Source organism: Paramormyrops kingsleyae, chromosome 6 (assembly GCF_048594095.1).
Source record: "Paramormyrops kingsleyae isolate MSU_618 chromosome 6, PKINGS_0.4, whole genome shotgun sequence".
NCBI lineage: Eukaryota > Metazoa > Chordata > Actinopteri > Osteoglossiformes > Mormyridae > Paramormyrops > Paramormyrops kingsleyae.
Window position 1 is genome coordinate 27,069,774 of NC_132802.1, and position 22,644 is coordinate 27,092,417.

Below are 22,644 nucleotides of genomic sequence, written 5' to 3' on the forward strand. Positions count from 1 at the left end.
TTGATACATCAGAAGAAAAGTGTTTTTATAAGCATAATTTAGCAATTCAAAAGTGATTGCCATTGTTGTTATTTATCACTTAACCTCTGTAATAGTGGGAGATTAGCTTCTAGAAAAAGCCAATGCTCAGGTGATACGAAGTCTTGTGTTTTAATCTCCCCACATTATACTGGACGTTTTCATTGGTGACACCTGGTCGGACTTAGTGCTTTGCCTTCTTTGTCCTCTGGGTCTTATGGTTCTTGTCTTTGATTAGCGCCTCTTGCTCTACATTGAGCCTCTCTTTCTTCTTTTCCTCCTTGGCCTCCTTGTACTTCCACACAGGTGGCTCCAGGTGGAGCTTTGACATCTTCTTCTTTTTCTCCGTCTTGGGTGTGCGTTCCCCTGACTTTATCACCTTGATGTGAGGAATGCAACTGGTCGGGAAGATGCTGTTATGGCGACCAAAGTGACGTGGGAGGTAGCTAGGCACACTGCTGCAGACTATGGAGAGCTTAGGGACATTTGGCTGAGTGCCTGAACCGCCGGAGGTCAAGGGCATGGAGGAAGTAGAGCTGACAGGAGAGTCCATGGCGGCAGTTAATGACGGCTCTCTCAGCTCCCCCTTTGTGGATTGCTGTGCCAGTTCTGGTACAGCCTTACGCCTCTTTCCCAACTCTGGGGGGCTGGTGAGATGGAGCGGGCGGCACCCGGTGACCACCAACGGACTATGGATGCTGGTGGTGATGCGAACCATGTGGTCCAACACGCCGTTGTCCTGGGGATCCCTGGGAAAGCTGATGGTGAAGGTGGACTGCAGGCACTGGGCGAGCTGTTCCCCCTTTGTCTTGGCTGCTGTTGCCTTGGCTACCAGCTCATTCAGATCTGGCCACTCTGGGATGTACCTTTCACAGAACTGCTCCGCACAGGGCTGGGCCATCAGGCGCCGGAGTTTCTGGAATGTTTCAAAACGACCGGTCCTTAGCGCCCAGTCCTCAGCGATCCTTCCCTTTGCTGTGTCTACGGCATTCACATTGGCTCCTAGTCAAAGGGAAGGTGCAGAGAGATATGCAAAAAGCACGCTCAGACAACTAGATTTTTTTAATGCTAGGAAAACTAATTTTCTCCCCCAAGTATTCAAGGAAGGAAGGACTCTTCATTTTCATTCTACCCCCTTGAGACACTACAGTATGGATGCTTTATCAGACTTTTCACTCATATGCATTGCCAGTCAGGGATGGTTTTCTTTTAACACTTGACACATCATTGTGCTGGAGAGGTAGCACCACCCAGAGGAGCAGAGCACCTCTTCTTGTTGGATAGAGATTAAGAGCTCGCTCGCTTTTTGCAACTGAGGAACCCAAGTTGCCTGTAACCCTCTGTTATGTGGCAGGATGATCCTGGTTATATTTGGCTGCTGCAGAACTCCTCCTTGTGGTTGCCAGATGGTAGTATCAGCTATAGGAGAGCAGGATACAAATCTGCCAGCCAATCTGGAGCCAGTAGTGCCACTATTTTTTAGAAGAAAGAACAAAATAATCAATAAACCTTACTGGAAACAAACTCCACATTGTATTACTCTTTAAATGTTTTAGGTTCTTTAAGACGGCATTGACAGATGACAGCATGTTATGCATGACAAGTTATTGTGTGTTTTTTGATGATCTTCTTCTGTAAAGCTTTGCCTGTGTAGAATACGTATGACATTGTTATGTTGTTGTTTAGTCTGTGTATGTATTGTGACTATTTTTAGTCTGTGTCTGTATTTAAACTATTTTACCAGGGCAAGTTCTTTGATTATGGATGTAGGGTGACTCTCACTGGACTAATTCTTGTGATAGTAAAGTAAATGTACCAAGCCACCTTTTGAGGATCAAGTGAAATAATCTTATTACCTTAAGTAGATTTTAGTAAAAATATTGTGCTTTAATATAGGGTCTTTAACAGCCAGGGTTAAATCTGAGGCACGGTCTAGTTCACATCATCAGTGACTCTGCGTATAGGGTCGTTTGTATTTTACCCGAGTGGTCAGGGGACAGCTTACATAATCACCTTCACACCTATGAAAGCACTTTGAGGTAAGTCCAACTCAACATAGGCTAATTTTGTGTTAGTGAAGATCATGTTAAAGTAGAAATAAACAGTCTGACTCTACGTTTTTTGAATGATAGTAGTCCGTGGGAATGTGGTAGCAAGACTGTTCATTCTTACGGTGTTTGCTGCCAAAACACTGCTTCTAAACTGGAAGATAACTAGAAGTAATACAACATGTCACGTAAGAAATGCTGAACTTAGTTGCTGCAGCAGCAGACATGATGAACCAACAAAGCAAGGACAAGAGATTGTTTTGATCCGGGTTCAGATAGTGTCAGGAACTCTGGCTGGCCAGAGAGAGAGAGGAATGCAAGCTGTGTCGGGTCAAACTGGACGAGGTGAAATATTATGTTCCTGGCATTCCAGAATATCCTGTGCATGGAAGAGGAAAAGGAACTGACATTCTTTCCTACCTACTAGGTATTATTATTTTTCCCGGTATTATATACAGTATTACATTATTAGTTGTCCCTTAAAGTCTTACTTTTTAAGCACAACAGATGAGAATATAGCTGGAATACAGATCTTTTTATTCACATCAATTTCTGCACCTTTGCAAAACTGTGTTGTTAATTATGCCTGCTTATGCTAACATTGTTGTGAGAAAAGACACAGAACAGAAAAACAGGAAGAAATATCAAGGGTGAATTTGGTAACTATTATTAGGTTGTGATTGGGAATGCTCAAGTGAAATGAGCTGGTGATGGTTAAATTTGGAGATCACTTACAGTTCTTTTAATAGGTCAGCTAGAGCCACGGCAGGCTAATCCACACTCTTCTGAGAGGAGATCAGAGGAGATCAGGAGATCAGAAAACATGTCCTCAGATCTGCCTCTCAGTTTCCATGATTCTTGCATCACTGTTTGTGGCTGGTGGGACCTACATCGCGCTGAGCTTGCAGAATGCCATGTGAACTGCTGTCAATGGAAGCAGCAATCTTCTGGGTGAAAGTAACTCATAGAATTTGTAAGCGTATTCAGAAATGAAGGACCCTGTACACTTGACCATGGATATCTGACTGCAGCAAAGGCACAGATAGACTCATGCAGAGTTTTCATGCAGAGTTTCATTGATATTATAACAGGGACATTCAAGATAAAACAGGTGGACTATTTTGCTGGATATCTCTCCATGCATTTTCCTTAGTTCTGCAGGGAATACTTTGGAAGGGGATGCCAATCCATTGTAGGCTGCATACTCACAATCGGATAGTAAGGACAATTCAGAGACACCGATACTAGAATAGAGAGACATAGACACATCTCCTGAGCTTGTGGACCAACAATGCTAGCTGCTGAGTCACCTTGTCACCAATTTATTTGGATTTTACACCGTAACCTTTTCCTGGTTTATCCCCCGTTTGCATCCGTGTGAATCCTGTAGAAAACCTTGAGCAGCCTTAGACACTGAGTAACTTCATGTGGTGGCCTCCCGAGTACCCGCCAGGTGCTCACCGGCCATGACCAGCGCTGTCACGCAGTCGTCACGGCCCTGCATGGCTGCCTTGATAAGAGCCGTGAAGCCCCGGGTATCTCTGACTTCCAAGTCCACGCCGGAGAAGTAGTTCAGGATGTGATTCACAATAGTGATGAAACCTGAAGAAACAGGACAAGAGGGCGTCACAAGAGGCCGACAGACGGATGGCGACACGGCTTCTTCATCCTCACTGCATTCTTCAGTCACTTTTTCATCAGTACATCTAACCTGGTCTACTGCTTAAACATAATAATGCTCATGCTTTTGCTGACTATGGTGCCTAAAGTGTTCTGCCTTTATTGTCGAAATAAGTTCTTTGGTGCTACATTGAGTACAGATTGATTATACTTCCTATACAGAATGCTCCAATACCCCAGAGACACAATCTTGAGATTCCTCCTAATTTGAACTTCAAAAAAGTGTCCCCATGTGCTCCTTGGCCCTGTTCCTAGTCCCTGAGGCCTTGTGTTTGATGATAGTGATGTCATGTTGTTTCTGCTATTGTTCTTTTGGGACTGTGTGCCCTTGCAAAACAATGGTCGTCACAGAACAAGGCTGAGCAGCTTTGATCACCAGAAACACAAGAATGACTAGAAAGCAGCGACGTGCTTCCTGGGTAGACCTGCTTGCGATGCCATCATGAGTGCTGTGTTGCCGTCATTGTCCCGATGGTTGACATCCAGGAAGGGACAGTGGTACAACTCTAACACAATGTCCACAAAGCCCTTGCAAGCTGCCATCATCAGGCCATTCTGTCATTGAACACAGCAGAAATACAACAGCACAGCAATCAGTGGTTTGGCATTAACTAGCGTGAGTCCCAGCACTGTGGCTGGACTCGTTCTCCTACCCTGCCATTGATGTCAAGCTCCATGACCTCCTCCTGGGTGACACCCCTCTCCAGGACTCTGCGTACTGTCAGGGCCTCGTTCCTGGCACAAGCCTCATAGAGTGTAGTCCCAGGGCAGGACCAGCGCCTTGCCCGCTCGTAATTGAGGAAGATCGAATCATCAGAGAGCAAGCTCCCTGAGTCCGATTCATCCTGGGAGATGGACACTTCTGAGGAGTCATCGAGCAGACCCAAGCCCAGGTGGGGGTCCTCCGTAGCCGGGGTATGGATATGTGTCATCTGGCTCCTGTGGTCATGCACAGTCCGGGGACCCTGGCACAGTCTGCATCCTAAACAGTTCCTGACCATGTAGGTGGAAACAAAGCTTAGAATGTGGACGTGTCCCAATGTCACAATGAAAAAGATTTGAAGACCATATGAAATATGATTATATGCTGATTTAACACTAAAACAGATCATTTACCTTACATTATAATCACCCTGTTTTTTTATTATGATGATGACATTACAATAAAATACGGCACAAGGCACATTATGGTAACATATTGCTTTCTTGTAATACTCAAGTATCACCATCACCTTGGCATGGTGTGCAGCTCCCCCACAAGGCATTTTTAACGAGGGAGCGAGGCTGGGGTAACCGTGGATGGGTGCCAGTCCATTGCAGTTAGGGTTGCAAAGGGGCGTAAAATTTCTGGTAACTTTCCAAAAACTTTCCATGGGAAATTAAGCTTGGAATTTTAGAAATATTGAACTCCTTGGAACTCCACATAAGCTGTCAGATACAGCAAAGAAAGCAAACTGTATGAATAATACAACATAGAATATGACTTATAAGCAGTGTTTTGATGTAGAACCTTATTTTGGCACACATAATTACTCAAAAGCACTTGGTTACACAATGCTATCAAGATTTTTTTTTAACTACAGTGAAGTTCCCTGTTATAGGCTAACCTGCAATTTCCAGATTATTCCAATTAATTCCCATATATTCCCTTTAATTCCCATGGAAAGTTTCCCTGAATTTTCAAACCCTAATTGCAGTGCACATACACATTGTCGTGACCGGTGTCAGGCGAGCAAGCAGGAAGCGGGGAAGGACGAGGCAGGCAGGCAGGCCAGGATCCAGGACACAAGGGTTTACCATGGGGAAACGAGGGAAGCACTGGGCAGGCGGCAACAAACATCAATGACGGATCTGAGGACACGGACTCAGACGCGGACTTAGATACACAGGATATATCAAATTGACGGAAAACAGCCGGTCACAATCGGGGAAGCACATGTGGTTAATGAGGGGGCGTGGCACACACGAGGATCGTACGCGCAGGTCATGACACCTATGCACGCACACACTCATCCGTAATGGGCAATTTAGTGAGTACATGTCATAGGACTGTGGGAGGAATCCCACATGACTATAATATATATAAAAGCATCACATGCTTTGAGAAGGTATGAGACAGAAAAGGATTTATGCTCAACAAAAATCTCTGACTGGTGCCACAAGGCAAGCCAACATAGTACCAGACCTTATTCAAATGACTCCGAAAGATGGTTTAAAAAGAGGGATGCTACAAGGAAAAATTATCACTCAGTGCTGTCTTTTACTTCTTAAGAGAAGTGCTGTATAGTCTTATTTTTAAGATCATGTAGTATCTTTATTTACAGAAATATTTTAGCAAAAATGATATTAGAGTAATAAACAGTGAAAAGTGAAACGTTAAAATGAAACATGAGTAACTAAGATAAATTATCAAGGGCATCAGGAAGAAAGATCAATTGAGGTCTTTTAGCACTTTCTTTTGTAAAATGCTTTTAGTAGAGGTATATATAACTCCATATGGCATGTCTTCAGACTAGCTGCAAACCAGAAAATCCAAATAAAATCTGCACAGCACAGGGAAAATGTGCACACACGTGGACATTGGCTTTTTATTGCCAACTGCGTAGGTATCAAGCTATAGTACTACCCACACTGCCACCCCGGTGGAATATTAGACCCTCATAATTCATTTTGAGTGGTGGTTATAGTGACACCATGTGGCATAAATTAACTCGTGAAACAATGTCTACAAGCCTCTCATTGTGTTCCAAATGGAACAGTATGTTCTATCTGGAAAATCAGTCTAAAATAGACAACCTAGTCAATGGTAAATAGACATAAATCCATCTCTAAAGCTGAAACCTTTAAAGACACGCAAACCCCAATGTTTCATTTTAAAGTTCATGGCAACATGGCGAGTAACGCCATAGAGTTATTTATTTGTGCTTTGAGGTAGAAGCAAAAGCTTTGCTCAGGCATTTTAAATCAATAAGTAAACACATATGACAAAGTTTCTCTTTTAAAGAATACAGTGAATTAATAAAGGAATGGCCTTGGTTATTATTTGTGTCTAGTCCAGTTTATTTGTGGCTGCAGCTTTTCACAATATTTTTTTTTTTTTACTGATGTTCTCCTCTGTAATACACTGTGGAAAAACTCCTTCTTTAGTGAAATCCCAAGCCTGGCGTTGCTTAGCGTGCATTTTCTGTTGCCCAAGAAAAGGGTGTTTTCCATTTAGTAGGTGTGCTCTTCAAATTTGCATTACTGTAGCCAAGTGCGATTACTGTAGCCAATAATGTCAACAATCAGGCAGAGACTTTTGTTACAATGTCCAAGCGAAATTTGGGAATTTCTAATTTTTACCTTTAATCTAAATGGCCGAGATAGCACTGGAATCCATATTATGGTTTACATGCAGGACTCTGCCTTGGTCGTGTAACACGTGGTACACAGCTGCTACCTGAGCAGGAGGTTGGCTGCCTTTAATTGGCTCAGATGGAGCATATGGCCTGAACTTCACATGAAGCCATGGCCTACTGTTACATCTGTCACTGACAGTCCCTCACTCGATGTCCAAATCTTCATGGCACAATTTTTTTTGCCTCTTCAGAATAAATATTAGTACTTGATAAGGATAAACTACTACTCTCTGAGGTAAATACAGTATATATCTAGCAAAATAGCTAAATTACGTAACAGAGATTTGGGAGGGACAGGATTCACAGACCTTGTGTTAGAAATAACAGTCAGGGCAGTGTTGTTACTAGGTGTTCATATATGTCATTACAGACTTCTAACAATATAGCACAGTTCTATGTCAGCAGACATCTCTTACTCATAAAACTCATTATTCTATCTATGCTCTATTCATGTCACTCAGTGCAAGAAGATGCTTGCAGTTTTCTAATTACTGAAAATTACTCATTCTGAGAAAGCACTGTTTATTAGTGATTCTCTGCTGCTTCCATCCAAATTCAAAATGAGTTACAACCATGCCCATTTATACAATTGCTATGCCTTACTGAAGATCAAATACTTTGTTGAAGAGTCCAACAGCACCTCCTGGGAGTTGAGCAGTCTTTAGACTATAAGTATGTCCTTAAGCATCATAATGACTGTCACCCCAAAGGCCATTTCAGTATAATGTTGTGTCCCATTTTATTAATTAAGTGTGGCTATATGAGATACTTTTACCCAGTTCCCTGGGCACAATTGATCATTGTATGAAATTGGTCATAATATTTCCTATGAATCATAATTTGACAAAAAAGCCATACTTGAATCCTTTCTTTCTCTACCCTTGGAAGGAATTACAGAGCTACCCAAGTCATTGAAATACCATGGTGAAATCACAATAAGTTGTCCAGTCACAATCCACTAAATGAGAGCTGTCAAATGCACAACGGAGAGAAAGAAAAATATGCCTGAGTTTTCCTAAGGGTCATGTGATTATATTTGGCAGCCTTTTCGAGTTAAACACGCTGCTGGGTCTTTCTCTGTCACAGAGAGACAGAGAAGAAGATAAGGAGAGAAGATTAAAACAGGAAGAAAGGCTCTCTCTCAGAATCACAATTGTTTCCACAGTTGACATTAAAATGTGGTGGAGTCCGTTGAATGGGGCTGTCATACGCCCAGGACCCATATAGGACACTTGGGCTGATATAAGGCGTGTTCACAGATGAACCCTTGCCATCCCATTCCAGTAGGAAGCGGCATCTGTCCCCCTCCCCACTGTGAGCCTGCCCCCCATCTCAAGCTGAGATTTCCATGTTTAGCTATCACTTTGGCTTCATAGCTCGACTGTATAGTGGTGGTTTCTGTATAAACTTTGGACATATTACTCATGAATACATCCCTAAAAATGACAATCCAAGTTTTCCCCGCGACAAAGATGTAACAGTTAGTAGTAGCGGATGTTTCACTTACTGTTAAGAAAGCCAGCCAGGTGTACATGGTCCCGCATGACTGGAGAGGGGCACAGCTGATGATCCTCTTCTGATGGGACCCCGCTGCTCTCCCAGTGTCTTCAGAGTTAACGTTCCAGCCTGCCTCTCACTCGTGTATTTTTGCTGCCGGAAAATAAGAGGATCCCCCTGAGTCTTCATGCAGGTGCCCTGCTTAATTCTGGAAGTGTGCTGCTGCTCTTCTTCCTTAGAGGAGATTTTATAGGGGGATTAAGGGGGAGTAAGAGTAGTAAGCTTTACCTGCTAATAGGCTGAAGGTCCTGGGTCTCTCTCTCTCTCACTCTCTCCTCCTCTTCCCCTCATCTCCCGTTTTGTCTCCTATTTCTCCTGAACTCTGAATTAGACTTTCTCTGCTTCTGTGAAACAACTCTTAAATAACATAATGAATAAAGTAATGTAGTCAGTTTGCTGACTTCTGCATGATTAATGGAATATGATACAGAATGAATGTGTAGAGCAGTTTCCTTCTTTGAAAGATGCCCTTTGGAGTTACAGCAGAACTTCCTCCTTATGCTACCCAAGGCGTGAACAGTGATCGGTTAGTCACATGACCAGCTTTGACCTCACTGGTCCATGATGACTCTGGCAGTTTTTAATGCTAAAGATTGTCCATAGATCTTTTTTCGAAGGATCTGTGTAATTGTATATATAACACATTATGTTATTAGTAGAATGATTAATTTATGCAATGTATTTTTGAAGTGGGTTTTGTCATAATTTATATATGAGCATTTGTTACTGCTGTCTTAATTGGTAACTGCATCACACCTGTGAGTCAGTGTCGACTCACGTTTGTGAGCCAGATATGTAAGAGGAAATGTTATTTCAGGCTGTTACACACATAGAGGTATACCAATTCTTACAATTTAGCTAATGTGCAAAGTACATGACTGTTTATGTTACACATTTCTACTGTGTTAAATATATGGATCATTTTGTTGATTTTCAGATTTAAAGGCCTTCTTTATTAATTAAGTAAAGCTTCCTAATCAGCCAGCATTGTCACATGGGCCTCTAAAGATTGCCATAGGTTTACGGGTGAGGGCACGGCAGGCTGACATACTCACACATGATGGCAGCAGGGTCCCAGTGGTGTAAGCAGGCAGATTAGGGTCGGAGTAGCAGCACAGGCTGCTTCTTCTGTGAGATTTGATGCTCCCTCAGCTAACCCAGGTCAGTGACCTCCATGAACCCTTAAATACCATTAACCCCCTATATTTTGGCACAAATTAAACTTGATACAAGAATCTTATGAACCTATATATATGTTGTATTCATATTTGCCTGTTGAATAAGTGCTATACCTTTTATTGTGGAAAATCCATCCGTCCATTTTCTGAAACCACTGAATCCCAACTAGGGTCATGGGGGAGGGGGGACCAGAGCCTATCCTGGGAACAATGGGCACAGGCAGGAACCAGAGCCCCTGGTGAAAACCCACGCGAACACAAGGAGAGCGTGCGAACTCCACACAGAAAGGACCTGGGATTGAACCCAGGACCTCCTTGCTAACCACTGCACCACCACGCCACCCATGAACAAAGTCAAAATTAATATATATAACACTGAATAAATTAGATATTTAAAACAAGAGCAAATATAGAACTATGATGATGGACACTCTTTTGATATATCCGCATCCGAGTGCTGATTATCTTAAGAAGGAAAACACAGTGTCTAGTAGATAAACCTTTGCCTGTCGTTATTTGGAAGAAAACTTGAATTTTATCTGTAGTGCAATGACATTACAATAACCAGGCAGAGGCAACTTACACATGCGGATACATGTGTCACAGTCGGAAATGGGCAGGATTTCAATGAAAGGTATTTAAAATATGTATTTCATTACTTTTGAGTATTTTGAAATTTGTATTTTGCTGGACAGGAAAAAAATAACGTATAATTTGTAACAAAATACTTTGAAAGATTGTATTTTATGTATTTAAGATATTTAAAATACTTAATATAATATGTCATTTTATTTATTTATATTCTGTCATTTTAAGAACCTTCATCACCAGGTTTATATGCATTTAAAAATAGCACATCACTGTCTTATTTTCTTACATTTCATGAGCAAGTATTTCTAATTTGTAATAAGATATTTTTTGAAGTATTTGTACCAAATACTACGGCTACGGATTGTCGGGATCCAAATGGGTAGTTTGATCACCCAACAGAGACAGACCAAACTGATTTACTTTCATGTTTTGCATTTTTCAAAATAAAAATCATAACATTTGCGATCCCAGCAAAACTTTAAGAAACAGAAAACTTTTAAAACATAAAATATATTAAATCGGTATTGGGCGAGGTGAAACACAAGACCGATTAATCAGAAAAGCACAAGGGAAAGGAATAAATTAAGTCCAATCATGTAGTGTTAACATAGGGAAACTTACTATTACAATGTTGTTTTGGCTGTAATGCTGTAGTCTACCAGAAGGGGGCGCCATCCTGCAGCCATACGTCAGAGCGCGAAGTCAATTTTCACTTCCATTCTGTGAAAAGTATATATCACCAAGTACCAGATAGCCATGTGAGTCATTATTTCCTGGTACTAGTAATATTTTTAAACGGCTTCTATTTTCAACACTCCATGGTATCCAAATTATCTGTGAAGCAATAATGTATTGCCCTAGTTAAATGACGTTAACTTTTGCAATTAGATGCTATATGTTATGTGCAGAATGGCATAGGTCAGGAACTAATAAAATCTACAGAAATAATTGTCATCACTTCAGCTTTGTAAACATGTTTTGTCGGTTTTTAATTTCAGTGGACAAGGTGCTTATATTCCCCTGCGCTGATCAAGCAGACTGCCCAGGTACAGGAGTAGCGGCATGAAGGTTCCTTTCTAACAAAAGCCATATGTTTGGCTAATATTACCTCCATAGTTCATGCCAGAACCAGTTTAAACAGGCCTGTTGTCAGACCAGATGAGTTTTAACCAGCTATTTTTGTGTGTCTAACTTTTTGGTAACCTTCACACAAACACATGCACAAACACTTATTGTTAGGAAGGTGCATATTATTATGTATTATTACATTTGTATAGTCATGTCATAGACAGCAGTTCTAGTGAAATCAAAATTCACAAGAGTAGCAACCAAAAAGGTTTGGCATTTTCAGTTTCTTCTTCTTTTTTTAAAATCGGTTTCTTTAATAAAACATTCGCTTTTTTGACCAAGCCCCCACAACTTACCGAGGATTTTGTCTTGTGGGGACATCAAAACCTGATCCTCTAAGATAACCAAGCATATCCATTTATATATTCCTTGTGCACATACTTTCCCCCCCAGGCTTGCCTAGAATGGGTGGGCTGATGAGAACCATCTTGAGGGTTTACACAGGCCATGTGTTGCAAAGTGGAAAGTGGAAAGGATTTAAATAATGGGATGTCCTGGGAGGAGAGGAGGAACAGCGGCTGAAAGATGGAGAGAGAGATGGAGAAGGTTAACAGCACTGCAGAGGGAGCTGGGAGGTGGGATTGAGAGAAAGACTATAAGGGGAAGGATTGAACAGGGAGGAGAGGTTCAGAGAAGGGGAGGTGATGTCTGATAGCCAATGAGAAACTTGGAAACAGAATTTTTGGGAGGGTACGATGGTTAATCTTAACATAACACGGCTTTAACATTTGGGAATTTGGGAAAGAAAACAGGGCAATAGCTGAGCACGCATGAAAAGCAACTCAAAGTTATTTCCAAGCCAGCCTGAGGAGATGAACTGATCCTGAAGGAATGAGACAGTCAGGAAGGAGGAGAAGAAGAAGCCGGCTCGCCTTTAACACAGGGACATGTTTTCCGAAGTGAGTCTGCATTATTTATGTGGCTGAGGGTTCTTGGTACTCAGACAAACGAGAGAAACACTGTGGCCCATGGTGCTAAGATCCAGAGGGAACAAGTGACAGAAACTGCAGAGGCTGCTGGAGGAGGCAAAGGCAGTGGTAGAAGGGAAAGTTCTGCAGGATGAACGCTCTCCAGAAGAACCAGGGGCAGACAGACCGCATCTTGGGCGCCATGGCAGACATGCTGACCTCATTGGCCATACCCAACCACCAATGGGTAAGTCACAGGACCTCTGTGTATAAGAAACCCCGCTGTTGCGTTCGGCTTAGCTGTTTGCTGTACACCCATTCGGGCCAAATTAAAGTGATGAAGCATACTGTGTGAAGGAACTGAACACGATAGCTGGAGTAAGGAAACAACATTTTATGCCTGTAGGACCAGCTCTATGAAAACTTCCTATGGTTATAATATTATCTATGTGTCTTAGCTATCAGTAAAATGATGCTATTTCTAGAGCAAAGGTTCAGGCACAGCCTCACCACCCAATACAGTACATTTAGAAGCACTAGCTACTTTTACAGAATCTGTTTGTAGTTTTTTACAACATAGTAATTATCAGTATTGACATCATTGTGACACTGTTACAATATGACATTTTTAAACATATATAGGAAGAGCTAATTATATTGTTAATTTGTGAAGTATAGTTTTACTGTTTTGCATATTATTATTATTCTCACAATGCAGAAGTATTTGCATTAAATTGCTCATTCAGATAAACGATATAGCCCATATTTTCACAGCATACAACCTAGTTATTTCTCATGTTTTATAATTCTTTGAGGCTAGCATCAACTCTTTCCCCATTAAAAAACATTATCTTGATGTGTCCATTAAAAATTGTGCCCTTTAATGCTGGGAAAAGGGGGTTTGCTGAGGGGCATCTCTCTGACTCACTGAGTCAGAGAAACTTATCAATACCCTTGCTCGTCGGAGTGGCAGCTGATTTTTACAAGCACATTCCAGAAATAAGCTTAGATAAGATCAGAAGCATCCTCAAGAGGAAGGGAGAGATGCTTGGAGAGGTTATTGAAGCTAGCTAAATAAATCTCTCTGCTGGGCCATTCTTTTAGAAGAGTTCTGGTCCCAGGGGTTAACACTGGCATGACTGCTATGGTTAATTGTGCTCCGATAAAATGTTAACTTTTACCCCCGTGGTGGACATGCCAGAATGTCTGTTTTGTACGCTTAACGATACATGTTTACCGCGAGCTGTGGTACATGTATGGCACCTTCTTGCAGTGGTGAACAGCAATGGAGTCAGAAAGAAAACAGATTGTCATGGCCTTAAGGAAACAAACAAATCGAAGAAGAAGGAGTTACATTATCAGAAGGGAAAGAATTAAATGTAAAGATATGCCAAGTATGTAACTGCAGCAGGGATGGAGGCTTGTTTTCACCCTAAACAAGCCCTCAATTTATTTAATATATATTCATTTGCCATTTAACTTTTATTGAAATGTTATTAATTGCTTGGTTAAAACAAAAATATACCTCAAACTGTAACTTGATGTTTTATTAATGTCTGTAAATTTCACTTTATCCATTTTTTAATCAACAAATGAAATGCGAAGCATACTCTTATTTCAGCACCACCAATTAATGCAAAGCAATAATAACAGTACTAATATTTAGAGTACAGTAAAATGAAGTTGGTACAGGACTTTATGATTTATTACTTGTTTCGGGAGGGGGGGTTAGGGTTAGGGTTAGGGTTAGGTATGTTTATATCTTGCAGTTAGACTTACAATGTCACAATTTATGTATACTCTGACACCCTGAGCAACAGCACAAACAATTCAAACAATTTAAATAGCGGGTCATAAAGATGCTGCTGTATACCTCAGTGCCACTGACAGTGTTAGGGAGTAGCTAACTACAATTAGGAAGGCTACTAACTTTACTACTTCTTTAGTAGCTTATTAGTAGCTAAACTACTTTTAAAACGCTGTAGCTTTTCCAGTAACTAACTATTTACAAACAGCAATGTAGAATGGCAAAACGCTATACATCGTTAAAAAGTACTACCGGTTGCCGTCGACTTATAACCTATACGACTGATTGATTTTGGGGCGTATGACATTTTCTGCCCCAAATTCCGGTGTTCTGTCGAGTTGAGCTACTTTGTCGAGTTAGGCTACCGTAGTGCTAATCGATAGCCCTAACCCTAACTCTTACCCTAACCCGCCAAAAACCCCTTAAACCCTTACTCTAACCCTAACCCTAACCCCTGAAACCTAACCCTAATCCCAAGATGGTGGAACTGCACATGCGCCGAAAGGCTCGATAGCACGTCTCGATAGGTAGCTCAACTCGTCAGAACACCGGGACCTACGTGAACCTCGTCCATTATAGACAATATTCTATAACGTTATAAGCGGATATAACGGGATTTTACTGTAAAAAAAATATAGATTTTCATTTTACTTTTAACATCAAGTTTCACATTTTTAAATGAATCTATTTTAAGAGTATCCTACAGTATAAATATTAAGTATTAGACCTACCGGTGAAATGGCTTTGATGTAGTTAGCTACTTTTTTTCTGTAGCTTGTACTGTAGCTAACTAGCTTATGCTGTGTTCCAGTTACCTCGAGTACGAATTCCATCATCAGGGGGTGTACCATTTGAAATTTCCAGCTAGGAATTTGCAAGTTCAGAGTTCAAATGGAATGAAACCGGAAGGTCGCAGATTATCAAAAGCAGGACTGGGTGTAGGAGATTGCTTACAACAATGTAAACAATGTAAACAAACTAAAGTACCCATGTGACAGAGTAATACTTGGATATCAAGACTCCAAGGACTAACTGCATGAACCAAGTAGCTTGTGGGAGTTTTACATATATAAAAACATCTGAGGGCAGAAGGAAAATGATTGATTCAGAGAGATAACTAATCAGATTGTAGAGGAGTTGGGTCCACCTCCTCTGGTTGCTTGGACTCACCTCCTCTACAATTTTATTGGTCATCTCTCTGAACCAATCATTTTTCCTTTTGCCCTCAGAACATTTTTGTGTAAGTAAAACTCCCATGATCTTGAAATGACCCCTAAATGGTGTAAATAATTACTTCTTGGTTGCTTTAGTGGATATTTGTTCAGTTCCATGTTGTTCCAAGGAAAGCACCATAAATCTGGCTCTAAATCAATGTGGTCATATATGTCAAAATTTATCTTTACAGAAGTTGACTGAAGGCTGAGCAGGTGCTGAAGCTGTGCTCCATGTAATCAGAAGGAGTTTATGAGAGTGTTTCACACTGTATCCCATGGTTCAGATTTCAGATATCAACAAAGATGGCTGCTCGATGGATGGAGAGAAGCAGGGAATAGGACAGATTGACTGGGGTCCCGTAGGAATGGCCTGGGAGCGAATGCCACCAGACTGTCTGGAGAAGACTGGGAAAACAGGAGCAGGTAAGGGGGTGTCAGCATCTGTTTGGCTGCTCATTATACACGGCAAGAGACACGTGCATGAGGGCAAAAAGAAGCCTGAGGGACAAATGTTCCGACACCAGGTGCAGGACAGGATGATGGCAAGGAATCACTGCAATTACTGATAAATGACACAGTCTGGAAAAAAATGCACATGTTGCACATATAGAATTATACTCAATGTGATGAAACTCAGAGGCGTCAGAAGCATTTTGAATCTGGGGGGGACACACTGGCATAAAACTAATATTTTATGTTAAATGTGGGTGGGTCCAAACGAATAATTATGAAATGTGAGGGGGACACGTCCCCCTCAGATTTAATGGCAGCGACGCCCATGATGAAACTATATTACATGGTAAGTCCCCAGGATAACCACTGAAAAGAATTTTGAAAAAAAGCCTCTTCCACTTGGTTTCTTGAATCTATATTTACATTACTAAACCAATTATTTTACATGAAATTATGTAAATTTGTTCAAGTTGGATTAAGGCAGGCATCATGATTATACAGCCATACATTTTCTGATACCGCTTGTCCTATTGAGAGTCATAGGGGGTCCAGAGCCTATGGGCAGAAGGCAGGGACCCAGGATGGCACGTCAACCCATTGCAGGGCACACTCACGTACTATTCACTCACACAAGGACCCAGGATGGCGTGCCAACCCATTGCAGGGCACACTCACGTACTATTCACTCACACAAGCACACCTACGGACAATTTCATAACTCCAAGTAACCTCCGCTGGTTTTTGAACTATGGGGGGAAGCCGGAGTACCCAGAGGAAACCCCATGACATCATGGGGAGAACATGCAAACTGCACACACATGGAATGTAGGCGGAGACTCAAAGCCAGAGGTGTGAGGTGACAGTGACAACTACTGTGCCATCCTCCATAAGTATCCAATATAGGTTAATGGCAAGCTGGGATTTTTATGGGGTGAATTTTAGCTGGCTAAGAAGCTATACCTTTGGAGACTCATATGCAAAGATGCCAGGGGGGTTTCACTGCTGTACCTCTGAGGTGAATGTCTGCTTTAGGGTGTGCACTGGTTAATTTGCTAGATAATTTATCTCTTTACCCAGTTCACCTGGGTTCATTACCATTGTTAGGTGCCTTCAAGTCAAGTTTGACTTAGCATTGATAGGATATTGTAATTTCAATAAGTTTTATTTAAAACTAATATAAAATTTAATGGGTGTAGTACTATCAAATCAGATCAACAACAGCATGATGACACCACAAGAGAAACCATTATAAAGATAAGATGTATAAATTATGGATTTATAAACTGCATGTACTGTAAATAATTGTTAATTTTCACTATATTGCCCTGTAACTGTGTTTTCTAAACATTTTGACATACTTCCATTACTATTAATTTTAGTAAAAGGGATGAAGTTATATATAAATAGTTAAATCTGTGCTGTTTACAGATGGTTCTCTTTGCATATCCAGTATCTGTAATGTGGAGCAAGATGTGGAGTAAGTAATGTGCTACATTAAGCGTGAACAGTGCACAACCTACTTTCTCTGAACTGTGACCCTTAATCCCACTGTGGAGGTTTGTGTTAACACAAGGAAAGTCATTCACACTAAGTAAAGAACGCTATGTGATTTTCGTTAAGGCTTTCATCAGATCTGAGGTTTTTTTTGGCGTTATCTGGCATCTTGGTAATAAGCAAGCCACCGGGCTTTGCACTGCGGGGGCCAGGAAGGCGGGTCAGCTTTGGTAATGTAGCACAGAGGAAACTGGAAGCAGCAGGAACATGCTGAACAGGTTCCAGATGTGCGAACAAACTGCTCACCTTCTTCCTTAAATTTCCTTAAAGTTTTATAATCAGTGTTTGCCATTAATCTGATTGTGCCCTAGTACAGGATGCTGCATATCAGAGAGAGTGTAAATACTGCTGGTGATCCTTGTCTTGGGCTGTAATTGCCTTACATGTTGGTGCTGAGCTGGACTCTGGCAGGGAGAGATTCACAGTAAGACTTCAATCATCTCTGCTCCTTCTCTTCTTTTGCCCTGTATAGCACACAGTAAAGACTTCAATGCACTTATTTACCAAATTCTCGATCATCCACATACATTTCTTGCCATTAAATGGAATTTAATAATAATAATAATAATAATAAATCATGCAAAAACACAAAGATGGAGAACCAAGTTATATATATTACTGGATTTGGCACGACAAAGTGAATTGAACTTGAGATAAAATTTAAGTGTAGGACAAGTAGGACAAGAGATATCGACCAAAACGTGTTGTGGGGCGCAACGGCGCCCCCCTCTGACTGATTGGGACGGGTCGGAGGGGCTGAGTAGTGGGTAGCCATAGGCATCTTACTGCCAAATTTTGTCAGCCTAGGCCTTACAGTTTAGGCTGGGCATTCAGTTTTAGGGAAGAAAAATAATTATAATTGAACCCTCCGGAGGAGTGCCTGAGCCCGTCTGAATGGCAGGTTTAATAATAATAATAATAGAAGCTTCATTGACCTTCATGGGGAAAACACCTTTATGTTTCCCCACTTGCTTTACAGAGAGCATGCTGCACACATCGGGCTGTCTAGCTCGAGGACCCACCGAAGCTGGGTTCGAACCGGCGACCTTCTGATTACATGCATGCAAGTTTAGCCCACTGAGCCACCCGCTGCTGTTGGTCAAATGGGTGAGATCGCTGGACACCTTCCTACCTGATCTGGTGACTCATTTTACGTCAGTTAGCCTAGGTGGGTCTTAGACATATATGGATAGTGGCTATAGCGCTCTCGTTTGACCGATCGATACAAAATTTGTAGGGTCTCTCTGTGGTACAGCTGTACAATACTATGCAAAATTTGGCAATGATTGGCTGAAGCATGCCTGAGATACAGCTCTCTGATTGAAATGGATGTGGCAACAGTACGGTCTTGGTGTGGCTTTTGGCCGTACCTTATCGAAAGTTTAAGTTTTTTTCCCTAAATCTTTAAAAGGATTGTCTCTTGATGTAAATGACAACAGACTTATGTAGGTGTGGTGAAAATCCTAGGAGGTGAACGAAATGACTTGTTTTCAGAGAATAATAATAATAATAATCAATACTTTATTGATCCCCGTGGGGAAATTGTCTTTATACCTCCCTCAACTTGCTCTTTTGTAGGGTAACCTGTCCGCGAACACATTTACACATGAAAAACAGAGACATGTTCTGTAGAAATGACTTGCTTTTGACAGCTTGGTTACATTTTTGCTTAAGAAATGAAGGCATGAAATAAACCCTAAGTTGTCTGAGCAGGTGTTTTTTTTTTTGTTTTTGTTCAACTCTAGTGCTGTTCTTTATTGTCTAATCATTATGCATGCAGGGGACTGTTTTGCGGTATTTCATTTACTATTATTCGTGAAAGGTGTTAAAAAATATGTTTACTGAGTTCATGGAAGGAGTCACAGTCAGATTCAATTATCTGTCGCCTTGATCAGTTGGCTGGTTGAAAATCACACCAGCTAATGGATTCTTCTCCTCATGCACCATCCTTTTCTGCAGTTCTTCAACTTCCAGGAACAAGAGTAACGTCGACTGCAGGGAGTTTATATTACATCCAGTTAGAGTTGGTGGGCCTCACTTTGCTTGTGCCTCTTGCTTACCTTGTGTGTCGTTGTGCAGAGAAGCGAACGTGAAGGATCACCAATCTGGTGGGTATTTGGAGCTCAAGAGCTGCTGGCGGCTTTGGCAGAGACTCAAGACTGTGCCATTGTTTATGACCTCATACTTACCAAGACCACTCGCCTTACTTCCTTTGTTCCTCCCACAGCATTCTGCCCCACAACAGCTATTTTAAGCTGCCATTTCCCTCATTATTTCTCGCACTGTCATCAAGAAGGTCATTTTTCGGTAATAAAATATACTGAGAGCAGGGAGATGACTCATAATGAAGTTCAGGAATTGCTGACCACATGTATGCATAGATGGTACAAAAGAATGTTCTAATTTGGGAGTTCTAAGCTTGGGAGTGTATATCAATATCAAAAAAGGAATGTGCTATGGGTTTAAAACTAAAACAGGACATACTCTGTTATATTGCGATATAAACTCATCAAGAGGTTGACTACACCATGTATAAAACTGAGGCAAAGTATGTAAATATCCAGGATGAAATTTCAGCAGGGCCGACTACTAACAAGTTCAAATTTTTTTAAGATATAAATAATCTGTGTTATTGCTAATGTTTGGGTAAAAATATATATTTTACCTGCCCATATATATTCAAACCTTGTAGTCAGTGCAGGGTTGTCGGGTGACTTGGAACCTGTCAAAATTCAGGATTTGCAACATTGTGACGTGCAAGGACATCTAATGGTATAGGCATAAATAAATAAACCGATGTTCCAGGGAGCACAAGGCAGGGTGTGTTCTGTGCAGAATACTGCATGTATTATGTGCAAATTAGTAACAAGTTCATCTAGTTGCCTGTATTTGGAGTGGGAAAAAATTGGATCACCTGAAGGAAACCTGTGCAACTTGGGGAGAATAAGATGATCTGCACAGATGGAATTGAGATGGGATTTGAACTCCCATCCCTGAAACTGTGAGGTGGCTTCTACCATCTGGAATTACTCCCTTATTTAAAGGGATTAATGTTGTCAAAGACAATTTAGGCATAATTTCACTGAAAGGAATCTGGACACTGTATACAGATTTTGCACAATCCAGTGTGATTCCACGCAATCCACAAATAAATGAATCTATTTCTGATCCAAAAGAAGCAGTATCAGTTTACATAAATAGTCCAGATGAGGGCAAAAAATCTTAAGGAAGAAGCAAAATAGTCACAACTCTTTCCAGTGACTCACAAAATCCAGACACACGCTCCTGCTGCTTGGTTGGCTGTCTGCTGTGACTGGAGACAGAGCTCTACCCCTGGAACCTGTCAGATAAGTGAGAGCACTTACACTGGTCAAATTTACGTTTAATTTAGAGCTGCTTCTGTTCAGGTCGGGGCTGCACTCATGCAGTGGTCTAGGTCTATCCATTCACTGCCAGGGAACATAAGAATGAATATTCTATATGGGTAGACATGAGAAGCTTTGCTTGGATGGGTTGGTGCCCCATCCTGGGTTATTCCCTGCCTTGCGCCCGCAGCTTCCAGGATAGCCTCTGCACCTCTGCGATCCTGAATAGGACAGGTATGGAATATATATACGAGAAGCTGTCTTTTTTTAAGTTTACCTGTTCCCTTTTTTTTTGTTTTTTTTGGATGAACTCGTTTTCCATAATGAAGGCAGTTGATGATGTATGAATGAATCCGCAGATGAATACATTAGTAATGGAGAGATGGGATCAAGAAGTTCACTTACCATTGAGCCCAAGCATTAGATTGGCCAAGATGCCTGATATCAATGATCTGGAGCTTGGTGCCAGATGTGGTGGTTCCAGCATCTCAAAAACTGGAATATCTGGGATTTTCACACACTACAGTTTCTGTAGTTTACAGAGAATGATGTGATGAACATAAAATACCCTGTCAGGCGATTATGCGGCTGAAAACACCTTGTTAATGAGAGTGGCCAGAGGAGGCCAGATTTTTTTTGAAACTGAGAGATTTGTTCATCTGTAAAACAATGCAGGTGAAATTCAAGATTCAAAGCGTTTACTGTCATATGTACAGTAGAAAGTGCATTTCTCTGTGCAATGAAATTCTTACTTTTCTGTCCACACAAAAAATGCAGAGGTACAATGTAATAGAAAAAAAAAAAGAAAAATAAATACTTTAAGTGTAATGTGCATAAGAGCTTAATGTGCAAAAAATTACAGTATGAGATAGTATGGTATACAATACATTAAGGTTTAGCTATTTGTTTCAACCATGGGCTGATTTTTGCAATGGTGCTCCATAAGGGGGCAGTATAGTTTTGCAAACATAAAATTACAGCTCTGTTTTAAATACTTTATAAAAATAAACAATGTATGATTCTTGCCGAAGCTTCATGGTCCCTGGCATGTTACAGACTAATTCTAGCTTATTTGACATTTTGTATCCCTTTAGTCTGTACACCCCTAATAATACTAGTTATTGGACCATTGCAAAATAAAGCACTTAAAACACCCTAACAACTTGCACAAACATGTTCTAGTTTAAATCCTGACAGTCATGGGATGCTAACCAAGCACAAACCAATTTCTAAAAGTTTTACTAACACGGATAAACAAACAAATTGTAAACAAACTTGCGCTCACACACATACTAACATGGGGTTCCCTTGGCATTGTAAGCATTTTGGAGACTGCTGTCCTTGGTAAAACACATTATTTTGAATGCTCTACCCCCTGGTAAGAATCATTATAAACCTTGTCTCGATTGGTTCAGCATAGGCGATATGTCATCAGCTTTTCTCAGTCTTGAAAATAGCAAATAAAAGTATAAAAAGTGATTTTCCTGTTCATTTGTCCATGTTCTGTGTAATTTCATTCCTGGGTTTGTATCATAGCTTTACAAGGTAGGATTTGAGAATGGTCGTGGAATTCGTCTTTTTCTGTGCTGTTAATTTCTTCCTGTTTCAAGCATCTACATGTTATTGGAGGCCATATTCCCTCTAGAGGCCAAATTGAAATGACAATTGTCATTTGTAGTTTTATTTACGTGAGCATTTGTCTGGGCAATGTTTTTTAATGGTCAGAAACTTGTGTATTAATATAA

The 22,644-nt window shown here is 41.0% G+C and overlaps 2 protein-coding genes across 4 annotated transcripts in view; one reads left to right on the forward strand and one right to left on the reverse strand.

Moving 5' to 3' along the window:
* ankrd33aa (ankyrin repeat domain 33Aa) lies at positions 1–12,164 on the reverse strand. Of its 3 annotated transcripts, none has more exons than XM_023844468.2 (10): positions 11,895–12,164; positions 11,092–11,190; positions 9,994–10,080; positions 8,930–9,882; positions 8,652–8,794; positions 4,979–5,174; positions 4,400–4,739; positions 4,172–4,301; positions 3,528–3,668; positions 1–1,020 (listed from the first exon to the last, which is right to left on the reverse strand). In XM_023844468.2, the coding sequence occupies exons 6-10, from the start codon at positions 4,984–4,986 to the stop codon at positions 203–205; spliced, it is 1,437 nt and encodes a 478-aa protein (XP_023700236.2). In that variant the 5' UTR covers positions 4,987–5,174; positions 8,652–8,794; positions 8,930–9,882; positions 9,994–10,080; positions 11,092–11,190; positions 11,895–12,164; the 3' UTR covers positions 1–202. The 3 variants fall into 3 exon arrangements, with proteins under 3 accessions (XP_023700236.2, XP_023700235.2, XP_023700237.2); XM_023844467.2 differs by having other exon boundaries at positions 8,930–9,058; positions 9,757–10,080; XM_023844469.2 differs by lacking the exon at positions 4,979–5,174 and having other exon boundaries at positions 8,930–10,080.
* arhgef25a (Rho guanine nucleotide exchange factor (GEF) 25a) overlaps positions 12,149–22,644 on the forward strand; it is a 61,983-nt gene continuing 51,487 nt past the window's right edge. Inside the window, exons 1-2 of the mRNA XM_023844465.2 lie at positions 12,149–12,753; positions 15,812–15,950. Of these exons, the coding sequence (XP_023700233.1) occupies positions 12,658–12,753; positions 15,812–15,950 (235 nt within the window). The 5' untranslated portion in view covers positions 12,149–12,657. The remainder of the gene's footprint in view (positions 12,754–15,811; positions 15,951–22,644) is intronic.

What these genes read in the sequence shown, in the direction of transcription:
- ankrd33aa (XM_023844468.2), bottom strand. An exon ending in CATGATGGCATCGCAAGCAG is followed by an intron (nt 3,669 to 4,171) that starts GTCTACCCAGGA and finishes CTGTTTCTTCAG; the next exon opens with GTTTCATCACTATTGTGAAT. An exon ending in GACAGCGCTGGTCATGGCCG is followed by an intron (nt 1,021 to 3,527) that starts GTGAGCACCTGG and finishes CCCTTTGACTAG; the next exon opens with GAGCCAATGTGAATGCCGTA.